General features: G+C 34.1%; 2 protein-coding genes across 4 annotated transcripts in view; one reads left to right on the top strand and one right to left on the bottom strand.

Moving 5' to 3' along the window:
• LOC144971609 (serine/threonine-protein kinase mTOR-like) overlaps positions 1-12,016 on the top strand; it is an 80,592-nt gene extending 68,576 nt beyond the window's left edge. For all 3 annotated transcript variants that reach the window (XM_078912681.1, XM_078912679.1, XM_078912680.1), the window contains 5 exons: positions 1,271-1,393; positions 2,881-2,963; positions 4,343-4,698; positions 5,854-6,006; positions 10,469-12,016. In XM_078912681.1, the coding sequence (XP_078768807.1) occupies positions 1,271-1,393; positions 2,881-2,963; positions 4,343-4,698; positions 5,854-6,006; positions 10,469-10,590 (837 nt within the window). In that variant the 3' untranslated portion in view covers positions 10,591-12,016. The remainder of the gene's footprint in view (positions 1-1,270; positions 1,394-2,880; positions 2,964-4,342; positions 4,699-5,853; positions 6,007-10,468) is intronic.
• Positions 12,017-13,178: 1,162 nt separating this feature from the next.
• LOC144971895 (uncharacterized) lies at positions 13,179-19,792 on the bottom strand. The gene is made up of 5 exons (XM_078912967.1): positions 19,384-19,792; positions 17,672-17,876; positions 16,416-16,683; positions 15,511-15,621; positions 13,179-13,430 (listed from the first exon to the last, which is right to left on the bottom strand). The coding sequence occupies exons 1-5, from the start codon at positions 19,406-19,408 to the stop codon at positions 13,179-13,181; spliced, it is 861 nt and encodes a 286-aa protein (XP_078769093.1). The 5' UTR covers positions 19,409-19,792.
• Positions 19,793-22,484: the final 2,692 nt, after the last annotated feature.

Raw genomic sequence — 22,484 nt, 5'->3', positions numbered from 1 at the left:
TCACTTAAATTATTTAGATGGATATGATACAAAAGTCGTTTTAACACAATGCGTTCAAGCACTTTGGATAGATATGGAAGGTTGGAGACAGGTCTGTAATTTTTCAGTTCGTTTACATTTAGATCGGACTTCTTTAATAGTGGTTTAACAATGGCACGTTTAAACGAGTCAGGGACACTACCTGAGACCAACGAATTATTTATAAGTTCAGTTATTGTTGGTAACAGTTCTTCAATACAAGCCTTAAGAATACTAGTTGGGATGGGGTCTACTAAGTCACAATATTTTGATGGGCTATCTAAAATGGCTGACTTCACTTCATCCTCAGTGGCTGGATCGAAAACATGTAGTGGCGTTCCATGGAATGGTCCAAAGCTCGGTGACGATGATGATGATGTATTGTCTAAGTTTTCCCTAATGGATTTTATCTTGCCGTGGAAATAGTTGGCAAAATTTTGAGCTAGTTCGGTGTTATTTCTAGACGCTGGAAGGGGTGTGGATTTCTTACTGCCAAGAAGGTCGTTTGCGGTGGAAAACAGTTCTTTGCAAGATGTAATGCTTTGAAATTTTTCGTTGTAATGGGCCTTTTTTGCGCATGTGATGGCGTTATAAAGAGCCGACTTAGCTGCTTTGTATATATCCTTAAATACCGTTAGGCCACTCTTTCGCCATTTCCTTTCAGCCTGTCTCTTTTTTCTCTTTAATTCCTTTATCTCGGAATTGAACCATCGCGAGTGTGGTCGATTCGATACGACACGACATTGCGGCGGTGCCTCACGGTCAATAATAGATCGCAATACTTTGTTGAAGTCGTTTATATTTTTAACCTCATTTATGACGTCACGAATGCTATCTTGTAAACCACTGATATCAATTTGTCTATAATTCCTTGTTGTTATGTTATGTTGTTATGTTGTTATATATATATATATATATATAAACATTTGAAAGATAATTAAGATAGTTTGACTTCTACAACGTTGTTATCGAGCGTTGCTAAGCAGGGTTAAATTAGTTTGGGATAATGAAAAAATCAGAATTTTGTAATTCGAGCAACGCTCGATAACAATGTTGTAGAAGTCAAACTATCTTAATTATCTTTCAAATTTTTATAAATAGCTCCTTTTATACTAAAGTTGAGCACTATTATTTCATGGTTTTTGTTTTATAATTTATATATATAAATATATATTATTCGCATGATTTATCCATGTTCCATGCACCATTATTTCTAAGAGTGAGCAATTTGATTTTACTTTTGATTGGTCAGATGGCTCCAGACTATGACCACCTGACTTTGATGCAAAAGGTAGAAGTCTTTGAACACGCCTTGGAGCACACCCAAGGGGATGATTTGGCAAGAATTCTCTGGTACAAGTCACCGAGTTCTGAGGTAGGTCATAATAATATAGTATTCTTGAACTCTTACATTGGGAATTTTGAACAAGTTTCCAATACCCCTGTGTGACCTTGGGAGCATGTGTTGGGAACGGGTTTGAAATTTTGAAGCCAGGGGTTCAAGAATACTTTTTCTATATTCCTCCAATGACCTCACTCCAGAGAAACTCTGAGGAAATTTGCTCTGGTTTTTTGTTTTTTGTTCCAATGGGTGAATCTAATTTAACAATTTACCCCTAAGAATTTTCATTGTTGTATAGATGTCGTATTTGTTTTTAGTAAAACGGAATGCATGTGTGAGAAATATATTTCCTGAAGTCTTGCGTTTTATACAAAGGATAAAAGGAGCCTCATATTTTTCCTCTTATAGTATAGTGAAATTGGGTTTTTCCTAAAGATAAAGAGACATAATAATGCATGCTATTGAAATATTTTTAAAGATATGTAGATGAGTAAGACTTAAATTGATTATTTTATGCTCACAATGACATGTAATAAATCATTTATCAGGTATGTCATTATTTCCAACCATTACATTTTTTTTTCATAGCCACAAGGCCCGGTGAGATAGAAAAATTATCCTAAATTTTGTAGCATTAAATGAACAGTAACAATTGCTTGCTACTCCTTTGATTGGATGCAAGTCTGTTGCAAATTAGTTTCCACCAGATCTGACAAACTTATCTCTCCAATCACTGTGGGGTGGACAGATACCCAGGCCTGGTGCTTTACCCAACTGCTGTCAGAATCTCAACATTTATTGGATGTCTTCTTTTTTACCCACACTGGGTGGGGTTCCTGGCCTCCCATAGTGTCTTACTGTGTCTTCTATCCCCTTATATCTGTTTTCAAATTTGCTTTCTGTCTTTGTCTTAGAATGAGATTACTAAGTTTTGCCCTGGCCCTAGCTGTAGTGCTTGGCTTGGAGGGAAACAATCAAATGCACACTTATTATTTTGGGAGATGATATTTTTTTCCTTTTAAATCATCTTTCTGTTATGTATTGTTATATTTGTTATTTTGAATGTATAATATAAACATCTGAGTGTATTTCTCTTAGTGGGATATTGTTCTGGTGTCTGGGTGAGACATTTATGTGATTTCAAACTGAGTTCATTGATGGTGTGCTCTTGGAATCTCCATCTGTTCCCTTTTTGAAGCACTCCCTTTGTCTTACCTTTTCCTCAAGTCCTTTTAATTGTACATCTAAAATCCTTTCACTCTCCAATTTTCTTCATTTTTACTGGAGCTGATATGACTTAAATGTGTTGCAAGCACCGTAAAGCCCATTAAAGCATAAAACAAAAAACAATTTTATACCCACAAAGGATTTCCTTATAAGCTAGGGGTAAAATGACGTGGGAGAGTTGAGTTTTAATGATAGATTTTGTTGCCAAACTCTTAATTTTACTCTTAAGATTTTAACACATAGCCCTTATGTCTTGTTGTTTTTTATTTTCTTGTGTTCTGTTGTAAATACAGGTCTGGTTTGATCGCCGCACCAACTACACAAGATCCCTTGCTGTCATGTCTATGGTAGGCTATGTCCTAGGACTTGGGGACAGGTAAGTTCTTAGACATTCATGTCATTGTTTACTTTGATAAACTACCCACGTATTATCATCACTACCACCACTACTACAACCACCACCAACTACACAAGATCCCTTGCTGTCATGTCTATGGTAGGCTATGTCCTAGGACTTGGGGACAGGTAAGTTCTTAGACATTCATGTCATTGTTTACTTTGATAAACTACCCACGTATTGTCATCACTACCACCACTACTACAACCACCATCATTAGGCTTTGGAGTTTTACTTCATTTGAAATAAAGGGACTTTGGGATGGTATTTATATAGATAGATATATTTATATATGTTTACATATCATATAGTTCTAATTAGTTATATGTTTTACATATATAAACACATTGCCAAATGTTGTCCCAATTCCCTTTTCTTTTACACGTGAATTCCTCTTTTGGAATTCCTCTTGAAATTCCTCCGAGTGGTCTCTGAAAGTCTGGTGATCCAAATTTTTAGTTTGGGCCTCTGACAATGTACATTGGAGAATGAAAGCTTAACTGGTAAACCCTTTGTCAACAGGAAAAATTAACATTCTAAAGTGGTTGGGGCCGGATTTATGACAGGCACTGGTCCGCGCATTGCATTGTTATTATCACAATTCTCATCCCCACCCCACCCCATTTTTTCCTGCCATCTTGAAAGCCCGTTTACAACACTCAGGCGTTATTTGCTATCAAAATATAAAGAAATAACTTCTGATAAACTAACTGAATTTCTGTAGTATTTTCAAAATGTATTTTCAAAGTTACTGTGTATAATTATTACAAAATGCTTCTATTTTGAACATTTTTTTCATATCAAGGGACCATTATCATTTATAATTTATAATGTTCACCTTGCCAAACGTAACAAGCATTACAAATGTGGAATCTTTCCAAGACCTATCTGAAGATAATATCAATAAGCTCATAACTAAGACAAATAAGGGAATCAAACTTTTTTTAAACTTTTCACTGTTGCGTTATTGATGGTTCAATGTCAGTGGAGATATGACACTGAAGACACACAATTTACTTTTATTTCATTACATTTCTGACCATTTTGATAGTACTCTGAGAAGAACAATTTTTCTTTCAGTTTTAGCTGTGAATTAGGATTGAATTTTTAGGATCCCAGTTTTGTCAACAAAGAGGGAATAAAAAACATTTCAATTTCTGTTTGAAAAAAACGTATTTTTGGGTTTTCCTGATTCTTTTACTTCTACTTCTTCCTCAAATAAACAGACTGACATAAATTAAGTATTACTATCAATGCTCCGTATCCAGAAGAAAAAGTAAAATTTTGTTACCCTCCTAATAGTTTAATTTTTACTGGACTATCAATGTGCTTATAGTGAGTTATTTCTCCTCTCTCAGACATCCATCTAACCTCATGCTGGATCGAATCAGTGGGAAGATCATCCACATTGACTTTGGTGACTGTTTTGAGGTGGCCATGGTACGCGAGAAATACCCAGAGAAGATTCCATTCCGTCTGACTCGCATGCTGATCAATGCAATGGAGGTGACAGGTATTGATGGGAACTATCGTCAAACCTGCCAGAAAGTGATGTCCGTACTCAGAGACAACAAAGAATCTTTAATGGCAGTGTTAGAGGCATTCGTTTATGATCCTTTGCTTAGTTGGAGACTAGTGGATGCCCACAAGGCTAAGGGTGGGGTGGCCAAGGGAGGCAAATCTGGAGGGTCCATGAATGAGAGCCAGGAAGGCGGTGAGTACATCTTTTTAAAAACAGTACTACCTGTGCTTCATTTCACCAATTTCTTTTTATTTTCCTTTAAATTTTTGTTCTTTATATGTTCTTTTTGAATTGGCAAGGGAAAGGTAAACGACTGTCCTGTCCCTCCATGAATATTATTTGTCATTTTGTTTCATTAATTATCTTTTGAATTCCAATTAGTATCAAGGTAAATGAAAGTGATGATGAATGAAATATTTAAATTTCTCATTTTGATTATATATTCCTTTTTTAAAAGAATACAGTCAAATTTTTATTTAACTGAGAGGGTTTAATGTATGGTTCATTTTTGGGGGTGCATTTTACATTCCTCGGAAACCACCTTCCTGTCTGACAGGGATCCTTTTACATGTCTGGTTGTAGCTTTTTTGGTTGTCTATGACTTGATACACAAATAAGTTGCTTTTTTGTATTTACTTTTATTCCTTGTTTGAACTACAACCACTTGTCTTCCTTTTTCATGCAAATCTACAATCTGTCGACTATCTCATCGACTTTCTTTTAAACTAAGAGTGTCACATGTACACAAAAGCAGTCAAAGCAGAATGTGCTTTTTGTTTTTTTGGGGTTTTTTTTCCGATGACTATGATGTTACTAGTGTGCATCTGTGTGAGTGTGTCTATGTCAATATTGTATTGTTATAATTGTGTAACCAAATGATAAATTGCCGCTTTTTTTAGGACAATAAAGATTTATTATTATTATTATTATTATTATTATTATTATTATTATTATTATTATTATTATTATTATTATTATTATTATTATTATTATTATTATTATTATTATTATTATTATTATTATTCCAGCTGGATGGGTTCCCAACTTCCCATAGTGGGCAGGAAGGCACTTACTGTGTCTCTATATCCCTATATCTGTTTTCCAACATGCTTTCGGTCTTTATTTTGGGATGAGTTACTTGGTTTTGTCCTGGCCCTAGCTAGGAGGGAAACAGTCAAATGTATGTTTAGAGTTTAGGGAGATGATATTTTTTGGCTTGTAAATCATCTCTAGAACTTTTTACTATCCCATTTTCTTCCTTTTTACTGGCGCTAATATGACCTTAATGTGTTGCAAGCGCTGTAAAACCCTTAAAAACAAACAAAACAAAACAAATTTCTATTCCAGCCTCAGCAGATTTGTTAGAAGACTTGGATGGATCCCAGCCAGGCACTGGAGCTAAGAAGGGAGCTGAAATGACAGATGAAGGAGGTGTGGCACAAGAGGTGACCAGCAAAAAGGCCCTCAGCATCGTCAATCGAGTCAGGGACAAGTTGACAGGTCTGTGCTTTACTCTAGATATTAGTTATTATTACAAAATTGACAGGTCTGTGCTTTACTCTAGATATTAGTTATTATTACAAAATTGACAGGTCTGTGCTTTACTCTAGATATTAGTTATTATTACAAAATTGACAGGTCTGTGCTTTACTCTAGATATTAGTTATTATTACAAAATTGACAGGTCTGTGCTTTACTCTAGATTTTAGTTATTATTACAAAATTGACAGGTCTGTGCTTTACTCTAGATATTAGTTATTATTACAAAATTGACAGGTCTGTGCTTTACTCTAGATGTTAGTTAATATTACAAAATTGACAGGTCTGTGCTTTACTCTAGATATTAGTTATTATTACAAAATTGACAGGTCTGTGCTTTACTCTAGATATTAGTTATTATTACAAAATTGACAGGTCTGTGCTTTACTCTAGATGTTAGTTAATATTACAACATTGACAGGTCTGTGCTTTACTCTAGATATTAGTTATTATTACAACATTGACAGGTCTGTGCTTTACTCTAGATATTAGTTATTATTACAAAATTGACAGGTCTGTGCTTTACTCTAGATATTATTTATTATTACAAAATTGACAGGTCTGTGCTTTACTCTAGATATTAGTTATTATTACAACATTGACAGGTCTGTGCTTTACTCTAGATGTTAGTTAATATTACAACATTGACAGGTCTGTGCTTTACTCTAGATATTAGTTATTATTACAAAATTGACAGGTCTGTGCTTTACTCTAGATATTAGTTATTATTACAACATTGACAGGTCTGTGCTTTACTCTAGATATTAGTTATTATTACAACATTGACAGGTCTGTGCTTTACTCTAGATATTAGTTATTATTACAAAATTGACAGGTCTGTGCTTTACTCTAGATATTAGTTATTATTACAAAATTGACAGGTCTGTGCTTTACTCTAGATATTAGTTATTATTACAAAATTGACAGGTCTGTGCTTTACTCTAGATATTAGTTATTATTACAAAATTGACACAAGTAGGACAAATTAAAATCTTGATGTTGATTTATCTAGATTAACTAATCTTGTTGGAGTAAATTGCTGCCAAAATGTTATTGTCAATAATATTGTCTCAAATGAAGACGTGGTTGTGGGCATTTTAGGGACTTGTGTATTGATTATAGTTGGAGCTAGAGCACTATCAAGTTTTGGAACAGTTTTGGAAATGGGTCTTTTTATTCATGATTTTGTAGCAGTTGCAAATGCTATTTTGCAAATTATTAATTTTTCTGTTTCCATCAAAATTAAAGACTCCGGTACACAACTCTTATACATGATGGACATGTTTTGTTGCAGTTTTAACTCATCCAATCATCGATCTTTAACTTCTTGCTGTCCCATCAGCTTAGAGATTTTTGGTAGTTTTCGAAATTGAAAAAGAAATATAAGTAATTGACCTCTGGTCGACCACTCTCTGTGAACATTGTGTCTCAGAAGGTATCTTTTGTTTTAAAACCATAATGGAGCGAGCCAGTCCTCCATTAAAACAACTTTCCTTTTCCATATTCCCATTGCCTGTTTACCTTTATCACCAGTTTGAACCATGCAAGAGATCCACAAACAACCGAGGTGGATTTTATACTTACATTGGTCTTAGACTGACAAAGAAACTAATTGTCAGGATTAAGAAGATCTTACTTTCCATTTCAGCCCCACATACAGTGATTTCATACAAGTAATTGTAGTCTAAACATTAACTTACAAAGAATCTCACAGTCAAGAGTCACAAAGGTGGAGTGTCTGATAATGTTGCCAAAATCAGTCCCTCCATTTACCGGCCAATGACTTGTTGTAAAACAACTAGCCCACTGAAACATTCTAGAAACATTGTTTGACTAGAGAAAGACAGACATATTGGGTCTAGAAACATTGTCTGACTAGAGAAAGACAGACATATTGGGTCTAGAAACATTGTCTGACTAGAGAAAGACAGACATGTTGGGTCTAGAAACATTGTTTGACTAGAGAAAGACAGACATGTTGGGTCTAGAAACATTGTTTGACTAGAGAAAGACAGACATGTTGGGTCTAGAAACATTGTTTGACTAGAGAAAGACAGACATGTTGGGTCTAGAAACATTGTTTGACTAGAGAAAGACAGACATGTTGGGTCTAGAAACATTGTTTGACTAGAGAAAGACAGACATGTTGGGTCTAGAAACATTGTTTGACTAGAGAAAGACAGACATGTTGGGTCTAGAAACATTGTTTGACTAGAGAAAGACAGACATGTTAGGTCTAGAAACATTGTCTGACTAGAGAAAGACAGACATATTGGGTCTAGAAACATTGTTTGACTAGAGAAAGACAGACATGTTGGGTCTAGAAACATTGTTTGACTAGAGAAAGACAGACATGTTGGGTCTAGAAACATTGTTTGACTAGAGAAAGACAGACATGTTGGGTCTAGAAACATTGTTTGACTAGAGAAAGACAGACATATTGGGTCTAGAAACATTGTTTGACTAGAGAAAGACAGACATGTTGGGTCTAGAAACATTGTTTGACTAGAGAAAGACAGACATGTTGGGTCTAGAAACATTGTTTGACTAGAGAAAGACAGACATGTTGGGTCTAGAAACATTGTTTGACTAGAGAAAGAGAGACATGTTGGGTCTAGAAACATTGTTTGACTAGAGAAAGACAGACATGTTAGGTCTAGAAACATTGTTTGACTAGAGAAAGACAGACATGTTGGGTCTAGAAACATTGTTTGACTAGAGAAAGACAGACATGTTAGGTCTAGAAACATTGTCTGACTAGAGAAAGACAGACATATTGGGTCTAGAAACATTGTTTGACTAGAGAAAGACAGACATGTTGGGTCTAGAAACATTGTTTGACTAGAGAAAGACAGACATGTTAGGTCTAGAAACATTGTCTGACTAGAGAAAGACAGACATATTGGGTCTAGAAACATTGTTTGACTAGAGAAAGACAGACATGTTGGGTCTAGAAACATTGTTTGACTAGAGAAAGACAGACATGTTGGGTCTAGAAACATTGTTTGACTAGAGAAAGACAGTCATGTTGGGTCTAGAAACATTGTTTGACTAGAGAAAGACAGACATATTTAGATAGAAAGCATAATGAGAGAAAGAGGTTTCAAGAAAGCCACTGTGGTAAAGTGGATTAAAATAACTTTAGGAGAAATCTACCAACATCTGAAGGACTGACGAAAGAGAAAAGAAAGAAACAGAAAAATATACACCAAAACAAAGAAGTAAACAAAGCGCAAAAGTAAAGAACAGGAGTGACAACAGGAGGAGGCGAAAAGACAAAAGGAAATAAGAAGGAATTGAAAGTTGTTTTTTTTTTTAAAAGAAGAGATGATTATTCTGACTTTAACGATGAGGGTAGTAGCTATATAAAAGAAGTGGAAAAAGATATGCAGTCAGTGTTAGTTGAGAGTGATTGAGAAGTTAATATTGATATGGAAATGGAGACAATAAAAGATAAAAATGAGATATGTGTTTGATGTGAATAGGGAGCTGTCAAAAGAGATCTTTTATGTTGCATGTGTAGAGGCATGTGTAGAGTTTGGTACTTTGTGGCATGTGACACAAGATAAACATGTCATGCCTGTCTAATGGAAAAAGAATTGACAGATCTGAGTTTTGTGTGCACTTTGTGTTCGTCAAATCAGAAATCTTTACATGCAGGGTCACCACCAGCTTGGGAATTCTTGAAAAGTCGGGAATTTCATTTTGAAGAAAAATGCGGTCGGAGAAAAAAAATGGTCATGAAGTTTTCAATCAGGTCAGGAAAAGTGTGACAATCAATCAAGCATTTCAATAGTCCATGAGTTTGATTAATGCTTCAATAAATGGTGAAAGGTGCTTGTTGGAAGTAAAGGTGTCTCGTCTTGTGAATTTGTCATTATCATTATCCTTTCTTGTTCACAAGGTGACCTGATTCCAAGGGAGGCTATTACAAGAAATCAATTTGTAGGATTCTAAAGAGGAAAAAAAAAATTCATACATACATACATACATACATACATACATACATACATACATACATACATACATACATACATACATACATACATACATACATACATACATACATACATACATACATACATACATACATACATACATACATACATACATACATACATACATACATACATAACATACATTACTTACTTACTTACTTACTTACTTACTTACTTACTTACTTACTTACTTACTTACTTACTTACTTACTTACTTACTTACTTACTTACTTACTTACTTACTTACTACACACACACACACACACACACACACACACATACATACATACATACATACATACATACATACATACATACATACACACACACACACACACACACACACACACACACACACACACACACACACACACACACACGAGGGATATTGATTACTTAATTTCTGCATATTTGTCATTTACCAGGAAGAGACTTTGGTACAGATGAACCAGTTGATGTGAAGAATCAAGTAGAACTGCTGATTCAACAAGCGACATCCCACGAGAACCTATGTCAATGCTACATTGGATGGTGTCCCTTTTGGTAGACCTCACCCAAACGGTTGATTTATTTATTAGTATTATTATTTTAATTAATTTTTTTTAAAATTTTAAGCAAGAAACGTCATCCAAATTGCCAAATCTCACGTTTTTCGCTATTATTTTTTATCACCTTTAATTTATTTTCAGCCTTATTTTTCTTATACTTTGAATCCTGATTTGGTAAAATGATTGATGTACAATTCTTTTTGGTTTTGCGGTTGCTGTCGTTTGGTTTTTGGGTTTGTTTTTTTTTTTTGCCATTGGTATTGTTTGTGATGTTAATTAATCACAAATATGATAATAATATAGCCCCTGTTTGTTACCAAGTTATCATGACAGTAGAAGTGGGTGTATAGCAGGATTTTACTCTCCTATTGTTATTTTAGATGATGATATTGATTTGTTGGTTGCTTATTAATTTATTGAACAAAATTCCATCATTCACATTACCATGGCTTACTTAACATCTTGACTATTATTGACTCTAAGAGTACTTTCATCTGTTGCTAAATATGTTTATTCAGTCAAGACCCTATTATACCTTAGAGAAGATTACTTAGGATATTTTTTTTTTCATCTCCATCACAATAGGGTTTGACATTTTGTGTAAGTATGATAAATGGATTTTGTCATGTTTTGACTTCAGTTTTCTTGTTTTGTAGGTTTTTTCCTTCTTGATGATAAGAATAGTTTTTGAATGTTCATGTCATAATGCTATTGAATTTCATTACAAATAATTCTTAATTTTATCTTATTGTAATGCATGAAGATCATTGAATGAATAGTTTTACCATTTCTTCTTTACCATCTGCATTCATAGAATGGAAATGAAAATGTTTATGAAAAAAAGTTTTTAAAGAATTATTATTGTTTTTTTTTTTTTTTTGGTAATTAACTTTTGGTTAAGAGAAAACCCTGAATATTAATTTAAAATCTTGATTCATTTTTTAAAACGTCTACTCCCTTTTTACTGGCATTATGAATAATGTATCTTGTTTGGAACGAAGTAGTTTGTAACAATTTGTCTGTTTCTATTTCATCAAATTGTGTAAAATGAATTTCACTTTTGTGTCTTTTGTTCTGAATAAAGTTGAATGCTATTATTTGACTGTAATTGAAGTACATATCAGTACTAAATAGGGTCACTAAGCTTTATTATTGCTTATCGTTATGTATGTATTGCTATATTTTAAGTCTTTCATTGCGAAAAAAATGTATTTACAAAATTGATTAATACTTGATTAATTAGTTTTCAACCCTTTATGTTGACAGGCTGGTGAAAATGAAAGAAAATAATTGAATGGACCAGTAACAATAACAATATTGAATATTTTCAATGTGAAAAAAAACTAATTTTTATTTAACATGCTTTTCTATCCATTCTTTCACAAGTTTAAAACATTAAAAGAACTTTTTAAAAATTAAAACCAACAGCTTTTTTCCTCGTACTCTTTCTCCAATGAGGCTTAGTGTGAGTTTAAATATTCGAATTTGAGAAGTCATTGTCACATTAATTTGCCACCAACAGACTTTTAGATGATTTCATCTCTTTGTTATGCACTGTATTATGTTTTGTTTTTATATTATATATGGTTTGTAAACATTTGAGTGTATTCCTCTCAGTGGGGACCTGTGCTTGTGTCTGGATGAGACTTTTAGTGACCTCAAACTAAGTACTTTGATAGTGTGCTCTTGGAATCTACCTCTGTTTCCTGTTTGAACCAATTCCCTTTTGTCTTCCCTTTTCTTGGGTGCTAAAATTGTAATTCTAGAACTTTTTACTATCCCATTTTCTTCCTTTTTAATGGCGCTGATTTGACCTTAATGTGTTGCAAGCGCCGTAAAACCCTTAAAAACAAAGAAACAAACGAATCAACTTTGTGTCGCTCACAGCAAGATGTTAACCCGTCACTTACAAGTAACAAGTTTGGTATCTTCTTCTTCTTCTTCTTTTCTTCTTCTTTTTCTTTTTCTTTTCTTCTTTCTTTTCTCTTCTTCTTTTTTCTTCTTCTTCTTCTTCTTCTTCTTCTTTCTTCTTCTTCTTCTTCTTCTTTTCTTCTTCTTCTTCTTCTTCTTTTCTTCTTCTTCTTCTTCTTCTTCTTCTTCTTCTTCTTCTTCTTCTTCTTCTTCTTCTTCTTCTTCTTCTTCTTCTTCTTCTTCTTCTTCCCCCCTCATATTATCTTAATGTTTGAATGACCAGTTGTGTGAAGAAAGTTGTCTTTCTAAATCTGGCTCAAACAGTTTAGTCTGCAGAGGTGTGGTACCAGGCCAAAAATACCTTCTTGCTGTTGCATACTTTAGACAGTTCTGGAATATAAGGTGCGCGTCTTTCTCTCCTTCACCACAATTACGTGCCTTCTTCTCCTCCACATGAGGAAATGTGGGTAAACAGCCTTTTCCAATGACTCAACTTTGTGCAAGACGTGAAGCCGTCACCTCCAGGTCACAAACCGAGTATCATACCACAAAGTGAAAGTTTTCCTGAGCAAACATAAAAAAAAAGTGATTTGTATGCTAGAATTATCCAGCTTATTTATTTATTTATTTATTTATTTATTTATTTATTTATTTATTTATTTATTTATCTATTTATTTATTTATTGTTGGTGTTGTTATCTTCCTTTTTATTATCATCATCATTATTAATGACTTTTTCATGTGCTGTTGTAGCTGCCAAATCTACCAGTTGTTGTAGCTGCCCTGGGTTAAAGTTCAACGGTGGTTGTGCTAGATGGCCATTGGCAATGTTGGGCTGACCTACAAGACTTGCAATGCTTGGTACCTGTGGCCTTATGTACGGAGTTTGTGGATAGTTTACTCCTACACCAAAGCCTCCTGAGTTTGACTGGGGGATTAAAAAATAAATTGAAAATGTGATAACAATTGAAAAGAAAACTATAATCTCCAATATATTCCATTTATGGAAAGCCCTATGGCCTGTTACCGTTTTCAAGATTTTACGCTCTACAACCTATATCAAGAAAGTAGCTTACGTTTTCCTTGAAAATGCACATTTCGAGTCAGTCGGTTAATAATGTGAAGAAGAAATAAATAATATCTCTTGTCTATAGTTTTTTTTGAATGAGAGAAGAAAAGAAAAACACAAAAAAGTAAGGAAAGAAAAAATCAAACTATTTCTATTTTTTTTTTCTGCTCAAATACGATGGAACAGCTCACTTCCTATCCTTTTTTACCCCATATAAATATAAGTATGACTGAAATTGTGCAGCAAAAGGATAGAAAATGGTTTTTCATCTTAAAAGATGCCAAGTTTACTCCATACATTCATGACAAAATTATTAAAACTAAATGTCTACATAAAATACTCTAGGGTTTAGGGGTTTAGTAGTTTTTATTGATAGCAAAACTGCAATAAATAGATAAATATTAAGAAAGCAAATTCCGTCCTCAGATTTCTCAAAACACATTAGGCTGCCTACTATAATCAGTAAAAGAGAAATGCCATTAAACCCTGGTTAAACCAAAACTGGACTGTGGTTGTTCCGTCTAAGATCCACACCAAAAACATAAAACAAAAGTAGAAAAAAAAATCATAGAAGCATTATAGATGAATGCATTCCGTTACAAGTGACTTCTCATACATCAGTCGTAAAACAGAACACCCTTATGAACCAATGAAGGTGATTGCCACAGCATACAGTACGGACTAGAGTTCAAGCAATAGGTAACTCTAAACACAAAGGATTTCATGGCCTTTTCCTTCACCACAATCACATGCCTATTTTTCCTACACATAAGGAAACAGCTGCGCGATATTGAGACTTTTAACACTCTTAATACCAGCCATTTTCTGAATTTTTCATGAAACTTCACACCCACCCAACACAAAAATAGATTTTTTTCCCGACTCAAACAGAAAAGGAACAAGTACATAATACATAATATTGTCCAATGTCTAATTTTTATCGCTATAACAAAGTATTTTCTTTATAATTTGTAATATACAAGGGATATCAGAATGAGATAACTGTTGGTTGAATCGTAACGAATGTGACGATTTTCCCATGGGTGGTAAGGAGAGGGTTAATGGTGTTTTACACTCTCTATAATTTTTTTTTCTCTTCTTCTTTTGTATATTGACAGTAATACTCTCTTTGATCTCAAACGTTTGGCGGACAGTTCACTTTTCCAGGTTTTCTTTCCCCTCTATATCGGTTTTCCCTTTCCATGTTACTAAAGCTCTTTGAGTACGTTTTGTGAATATTGCTCTGTATAAACGCTCAAGTTTTGGGGGTTTTTTCTCTCTCTTTGTTCTGGATTGGGATTACTCGTTTTTATTCCTGGTCGGTGGTGGGGTCCATGGCTGAGAGGGAGCCAGTCAAATGGATAACTTTTAATTAATTTTTTTTTGGAGAGATTATTTATTTTCCTTGTAAATCTGTTATGTATTATTATTTGTTTTTGTTTTGAATAGATTGTTCTTGTTAAGCATTTGCCTTTTTCCTTTCTAAACGGGATTCTATGCTTTAACTGGGTAAAACTTTTAGGAAATGTTAAATTATGCACAATGATGGATTGCTCGTAGAATCTTCTGTTCCTTATTTGAACATTCCCCTCAATCTTACATTTTCTTTGGTGCTTTTTACTTCAGATCTGCAACTTCCCCCCTAACATCTTCCTTTTTCTTGCGTCAAAATGATCTTAGTCTCGAACTTCGTAAAACTCATAAAAACAAACAAACAATAACCCTCACTCAGTCAGTCGGTTAATTAAAAACAACAACAACCCAAAATCCCAAATGACTCTTAAGTTTGAGAATGTTATCAAGTCGGGGTCATCTTAAATCTATTGATATAGGAAGTAATGCTCTAGATTGATATAACACGTTATTTCCTGAAAGGTTTCCCAACCAAAATCATTTTTAGTGGGTCACTATCAGCTAAGGCAATAATTATTATACATACCCCAAGACTTGGACCAAGACTGGGATTGTTTCCTCCGAGCAATGAGATCACCGGTCGGTCAAAGCCTTCTGGGGTCAGTTGTTGTTGGACAGTTTGACTCACTGGTGTCGCCTGGATCGTTATATCATAAGATTTAAGTATTTGTTAAAACAAGGCAAATTATATTTTGTCTTTAGTAACTGGGTGGGGTTTCTGACCTCCCATAGTGGGAAGGGAGGTAGCCTACTTACTGTGTCTTCTATCCCCTTACATCTGTTTTCCAACATGCTTTCTGTCTTTGTCTTGGAATGAGATTACTTGGGTTTTTCCTGGCCCTGGCCGGGAGGGAAACTGTCAAATGCATAGTTATTGTTTTGGGAGATGATATTTTTTTCCTTGTAAATCATCTTTCTGTTATGTATTATTATACTTGTTATTTTGAATGTATAATGTAAGCATTTGAGTGTATTCCTCTTTTTTGGATTTTGTGCTTGTGTCCTGGTGAAACTTATATGTGATCTCAAACTAAGTACATTGGTGGTATGCTCTTGGAATCTACATCTGATCCCTATTTGTTCTCAGTTCCCCTATGTCTTATTTTTTCTTGGGTGCTTTAATTGTAATTCTAGAACTTTTTACTATCCCATTTTTCTTCCTTTTTACTGGTGCTGATATGACCTTAATGTGTTGCAAGCGCTGTAAAACCCTTAAAAACAAAAACAAACGAACGCTTAGACTGCTTGATGTTGTGTTCAATGAAAATGAAAGCTCTTTTGACAGGGTTACATGGCCTTGTATATATAATAAGCCTTGGCTCTATGTCAGTCAGTTATTATCCTTTTACCATCTAATTAATTTAATCCGTAAAAATAACAAAAATATTTAAAAAAAAAAAAAACTCTACACAAATAGCAGGCTTTACTTACCCTTCTAGGACTAGGCCCCATCATCTGGGCCAAAGCTGCGATGAGAGCCAGCTGGTTTCCATTTCCTCCATCAACGCCAGTGCCAGCTCGACCCAAAATGAAGTTTAGAAGGCCTGCTTGGGGAAGACCGACTCCAATCCCACCAGCCCCAAGGGAGCCTCCTAAATCCCCGCCAAGTGCACCAACGAGCCCAGCTAGATCTGATCCTTTGCCTCCTATGCTTGCCGAAACACCTCGACTAGTTGGGGTAGCAAAAATTTGAAGCTGGCTGGCAGAAGAAAGAACAGCGAGAAAGTTAAATAGAGCTTTTGTCCCAATATGATTTATGTGGAATGAACCCCGGATAGGAAGGTCCTGGGTTCAAGCCTCACTCGGTGCATTGTTGAGTTCTTGGAAAAGGCTCTTTACTCACATTCTTTCACCATACTCAGATGTAAAACGAGTACCTGGCCATTAACAACGTTGTTTCTGTCGGGAAAATTTGTAATATCGCCTTCAGGTGTCATATCTCGCTTTATATGTTACTGTTACTTGTTGATGTTGTAAAGCGCTTTGAGCACGTTTAGTGGATATTGCCATATTAAATAAAAGCTCATTTTTTTGACAATGTCACCGGCTAGATATGTAACTTTACATTTGAGTGTGATAAGAAAAATGTGAGTTTCCCTTGGGCTAGAAATCTATTAGGTGCCATATATACCACGTGACAACAAAGTTGTATTTAGTTGTAGCACTTCCAATACAAGTGGTTATGGTAAAACTATTTTATAATAACAATAATAATAATAATTGTGATGATGATGATGATGATAATAATAATAATGACAGTATTGATAATGATAATAATATTAATAATAATAATAATAATAATAGTATTAGTGATAATAATAATAATAATCATAATAATGATGATGGATGAAAGATGATGATGATGATGATGATGATGATAATAATAATAATAATAATAATAATAATAATGATGATAATGATGATGATGATAATAATGATAATTATTATTATTGTTATTATTATTATTACTTTTATTATTATCAATATTATTATTATGATGATGATGATGATGATTATTATTATTATTATTATTATTATCATCATCATCATCATCATCATCATCATCATCATCATCATCATCATCATCATCATCATCATCATCATCATCATCATCATCATCATCATCATCATTATTATTATTATTATTATTATTATTATTATTATTATTATTATTATTAAGTATTCACTTGTTACAGTCGACTTGTCCTCGAGGTCTGCAGATTCTAAAGAGGAAGTCAAAGCGTTGATTGACAGGACACCTGAGAAGATTGGGCTGGCCCTGGACACACCTAAAAAATGTGGTGCACCGCTCGCTGCTGGGGTTCGGGAAATCCCCAGATGGCTGGGGACACAGGCCGATCTGGCCAGATACACGTCCGATCATTATGGTAACTGGAATATGAGGACAAGAGAAATCACAATTCAATTTCATTCATATTTTCACCAATAGACCATATTGAAATTTGATGGCAATATATTATGATGTGGATAGAAGACAAATAGCGAATGAAGACAATACAAAACTACAGTGAAACGCTATGTGCGTACAACATGATTACTGGCGTTTTGTACTTAGTTTACAAATAATATTTGCCTCCTAATCATGTGATTGGGACGTGTTGGCCTCCTCTTCTATTTGAGAAGGAGGGGGGGGGGGTGGTGTAAATTGAGCTTGTCATTAAATTGTGTAGTGAATAATGATGAATGTAGTGTTTCGACTGGACTAAGTAAACGCAACCTTAAGAGATGAAGTGAGTAGGAAAGTGCCAGAATACAATAGAGAATAAAAATTTCGCGGCGGCCATCCAAATCATTAGAACTTGAACTGTGTAAACAATCAACAGAGAAGACTAGAGAGGCATTCGAGTCATCCCAATCTGATGATTAGGAATCGAAAGGTTTTGAGACAAGTAATCCAATTTAATCCAATCTAAACATCGGCTATAACGACGAGGGTCCAACATCAAACACCAACGGTTCAGATTGCTAATCCAAACATTCACAGCAACCAATTAAAGACCTTTTATACTTTTTTCCAACAGTTCCTCCCTTATAAAAACGACGACTAGGACCAGTAGAATTTACAAACTCAACACTTTTATGGGTACGATCTTTTATTGCTTGTTGGACATTTTTAACATCAGAGAGAGAGAGAGAGAGAGAGAGGAAGAAGTAGAAAATGAAAGAAAGAAAGAAAGGGAAGGTAGGAGTAGAATAATAAGAAGAAGAAAAAAGGAGGAGGGGGAGGCGAAGGAGGGTGTCTTTTTCTTTAAACTTTTTCCAGTGTCATATACTTTTAATTTTTCAAATCTCTTTTCTCTCATTTTATATATTTTGTTCTTATTTGAGTTTGATTTTACCTAAAGAGGCTATCTAGTCATTTGTGTATTTCATTTTTTTTTTCAAATACAAAATATCCTTACAGTGATATCGAAAAAGCATGATAGTAACAAGGTTTTATATTTTAAATACCTTAATTAGTACTTCAAGCATTAAAGACACACTGCAACAATGAATCTGTTTCTTTAAGACAGGAAAGGTGAGATTATGTAGAGCTAAAGTAATCCAAGTGCCAAGTGGTACTAATGGTCCCAAGACAGTCATACCGCATACGATGAGGCAGTCACAACGCTGTTACCAGTCAGCTACTCATTCTACACCTGAGTTTGGTGACAAACTGTGAGTCAAAAGCCTTTTCCGAGGATTGAAACTGCGTCAACGAAATTGGAACCGGGACCTCAGAGTGTCATACCATTAGAATTAGACCACAAAGCTGGACAAAACGGCTAAACGAATATTACCCCCCCCCCCCCCCCCCCCCGAAAAAGCAACAAAAAAAACAACAAAAGAAAACAATGAACTATTAAGAATGAATAAATGATTAAATAAAATAATTTACCTGCAATGGCCAAGAGAATCATCATACCATAAAATCTCCGTTGACTATGACGTAATGTCAATGACAAGTCTTATTTATGGGGCTTTTATGATCGATCCAATAACTTTTAACAAACCAAGTCTATACCTAAATGAGAATATGATCAACGTTATTATTTAAAACTGTACACGTCAAATACGATATCCTTTGTTCACACCTTCTAAGTTTGAGATATTCCACGACAACCAAACTATTTATTATCTTTAAAACATTTTTCTCATTTTGATTTGTTTCCAAATAACAATATTCAAATGTCACAACGAACCCTATGTTGACAAAATATAAAAGACTGGATTTGTTGACAAAGGTAAGTTGAACCGTTTACCGTTTGTGTTTGCTTTTCATTATCTATACCAAGGGCCGACTGGGATTGGAGCAAGCATTCGGGGAAAGTGATTCTCTTTGACGCGAGCGTTGCGGTTTTCTAAACACGAGAAAATCGGATCAACATGATGCTGTCAATGTTTGGGGGGATTATAACTGTGGGGGGGGGATGTGACGGTGGCGGGCAAAACGTTTGAAGTAACTATTTGGCTGTAAGGGGGAAAACGTGAGGATTAGGATGGCGGATAAGGTTAAAAACAACTTTTAAACATGTAAACTCTTACAAATAATATGTTTGTTTTATATATATATATATATATGTCAAAAGGTGCCCGTCTGATACCAGTGTTAAGAAAATTTGAATTTTACTTAATTATGGGTTGTTTTTATTGGGTTAATGCTTGTAATCAATTGATAATATGAAGAAGAGATAAAATGAGATAGCACAACATACTCTGTTCAACAGAATATGAAATAAACAACTTGAAAGTGAAATTTGAATGCTGTTTGGCATGTGCTTAAAACGAGGTCAACGCATCACCTTTTTAGAAATCATGTAGAAATTAAATGTGATGTTTTAGCTCACGTGATTGAAATTTGACTAATAGTATAAAGTCAAAATTTACTTTTAAACGCAGTTGCGGTATATTACATATCTGATTAAGTTTCATATAGAGTTCTTAAAAAGTTGGTGTTGCTTGTGACCTTTGGTGTCATCAAACACAGCACAATACTAAGACCTCGACACGAAACTTTAAAGCTCATGTTTAATGTTTATAAAATGTTTAATTATGAGAAATAAGCATAGATTTACTATCTGAACTCAAATCTTTGAGTAAATGTATACGGTTTTGCCAATATTGAGGTTTATTGGTTTCGGTGTCATTTGTCACAAGCAACACGGCATGCGTGAACACGTGGAAGTTTGTTTCGTTAAATGGCGATTCGCAATTTTGATCCACCCTTCTTACCAGTCTTTGAAGTGCAGCACTTCCGTTTGCCTTTCCAGCGTGGCTCCAGGGAGAAAAGGTAAGTTGAACTTTGGTGTCATCGCTATTTTACATTGTCACAAGCAACACTTAATATTGGATATTACAAAGTGCCACCAACAAATTATTTTTTCATCTGTTATTCTATTTACAAATATGATATTATGACATCTCACATAAGACTGTGATTTTGACACAATTAATTATTTCCTTGTAATTCTAATTTTTTATGTTTCAGGGTTGTATCAATCAAGAAAAAGACAAAACTCAAGCTGTTGACGAATCCAGATAAAAGAAGGGTTGCCAAGAAATTTGATTTGATTTACTATTAACACACTAAATTACTACAAACTAGCAGATTTGAGCAGTAGGGCGGATGTTACCGTATGGTTACAAGAATTCATTACCATGGCTGATATTTATCTAGTGTTTGTGTGACTTTTGGTACTTTTTGTGACCATTGGTGTCATTGGTTAAAATGTCACAGGTGACACTTAAGTTTGAAGTTTCTAATATATTTCTGTTTTCATGTTCTTCAAAGCTTGAAATGTCATTGAATTACATTTTAACAGGCAATATTAAATGTGTTCAGTTGCTATTCTTGATTTATTGAGGCAAAATTGCGTTCTAGTGCCGATTTTGACCAAAGTAATAGCAACAATGGTATTACTAATTTCTAAGTATATTTCCAATTTGAAAGTATTTAGTTTCTTAAAATATTATTGAATTTCATTTTATGGTAGGTTATTGTGCTTTTTTGACTGAAAATAATGATATATTATGGACGAAAGTGTGATTTGGTGTTGCTTGTGACATAAGTAATGGTGTCACCGGTCTTATGTCACAAGTCACATTCAGATGCTCTAATTTCCATGTATATTTCTATTTTTGAAGTCTTTGGTTTCTGAAATATTATTAAATTCCATATTTAACTGTGGTTATTAAACTGGTTTGACTGAAATTAATGATATATTGTAGAAATTGCAATTTGGTATTGCTTGTGACATAAGTAGTGGTGTCATCGGTCTAATGTCACAAGTGACACAATGTCGCTAAATAAGACATGCTTTGGTCACATTATTTCCCAACATTTTATTCCAAACGTTTCTGAACATTGCTGGTAATAAGCATATGCAATATTGTTGTTGTTGTTAATGTACAGACATTTTTATGAAATAATATATTTGCATTCTATGTTGCTTGTGACCGATGACACCAAAAAGCAACATTTTCTCCAATAGTTGGTAATATTATTGTACAATGAATGTTGTTGATTGTGTCCTTTTGTCTATAACTTACTAAATAAAGTTTGATACTCAACAAAAATCATTTGGTTATTGAATTTTTTGTCTCATTTTGGTGTCACCGGTCACAGGTGACACCAGCAACCTATAGGTATTGTTGACGATATTATGCTGCGTTAGACCTTAAAGTTATCTAAAGGGCCTTTGATTCATGAAGTGCAGGGTTTTTGCTACATATATAGAAACATGAATGGACTATAATGTCACTTTTATTTTGAGAAAAAAAATTGGCACCTTTTGACCTTGGCTCATATATATATATATATATATATATATATATATATATATATATATATATATATATATATATATATATATATATATATATATATATATACACACACATCTCGACTTCACTATATTCAATGCGGTTCACAATTATTAATTTATTCCTCTATCAAGCAGTGCGTAACTAATGATTTCCAACTCACACTTGTGTTGAGTG

This window comes from Berghia stephanieae, chromosome 4 (genome assembly GCF_034508935.2).
Source record: "Berghia stephanieae isolate SIO BIC M18660-M18661 chromosome 4, UCSD_Bste_1.3, whole genome shotgun sequence".
Lineage (NCBI taxonomy): Eukaryota > Metazoa > Mollusca > Gastropoda > Nudibranchia > Aeolidiidae > Berghia > Berghia stephanieae.
The sequence above is the reverse complement of the archived record's forward strand: the minus strand, read 5'-3'. Positions and strand labels throughout refer to the sequence as shown.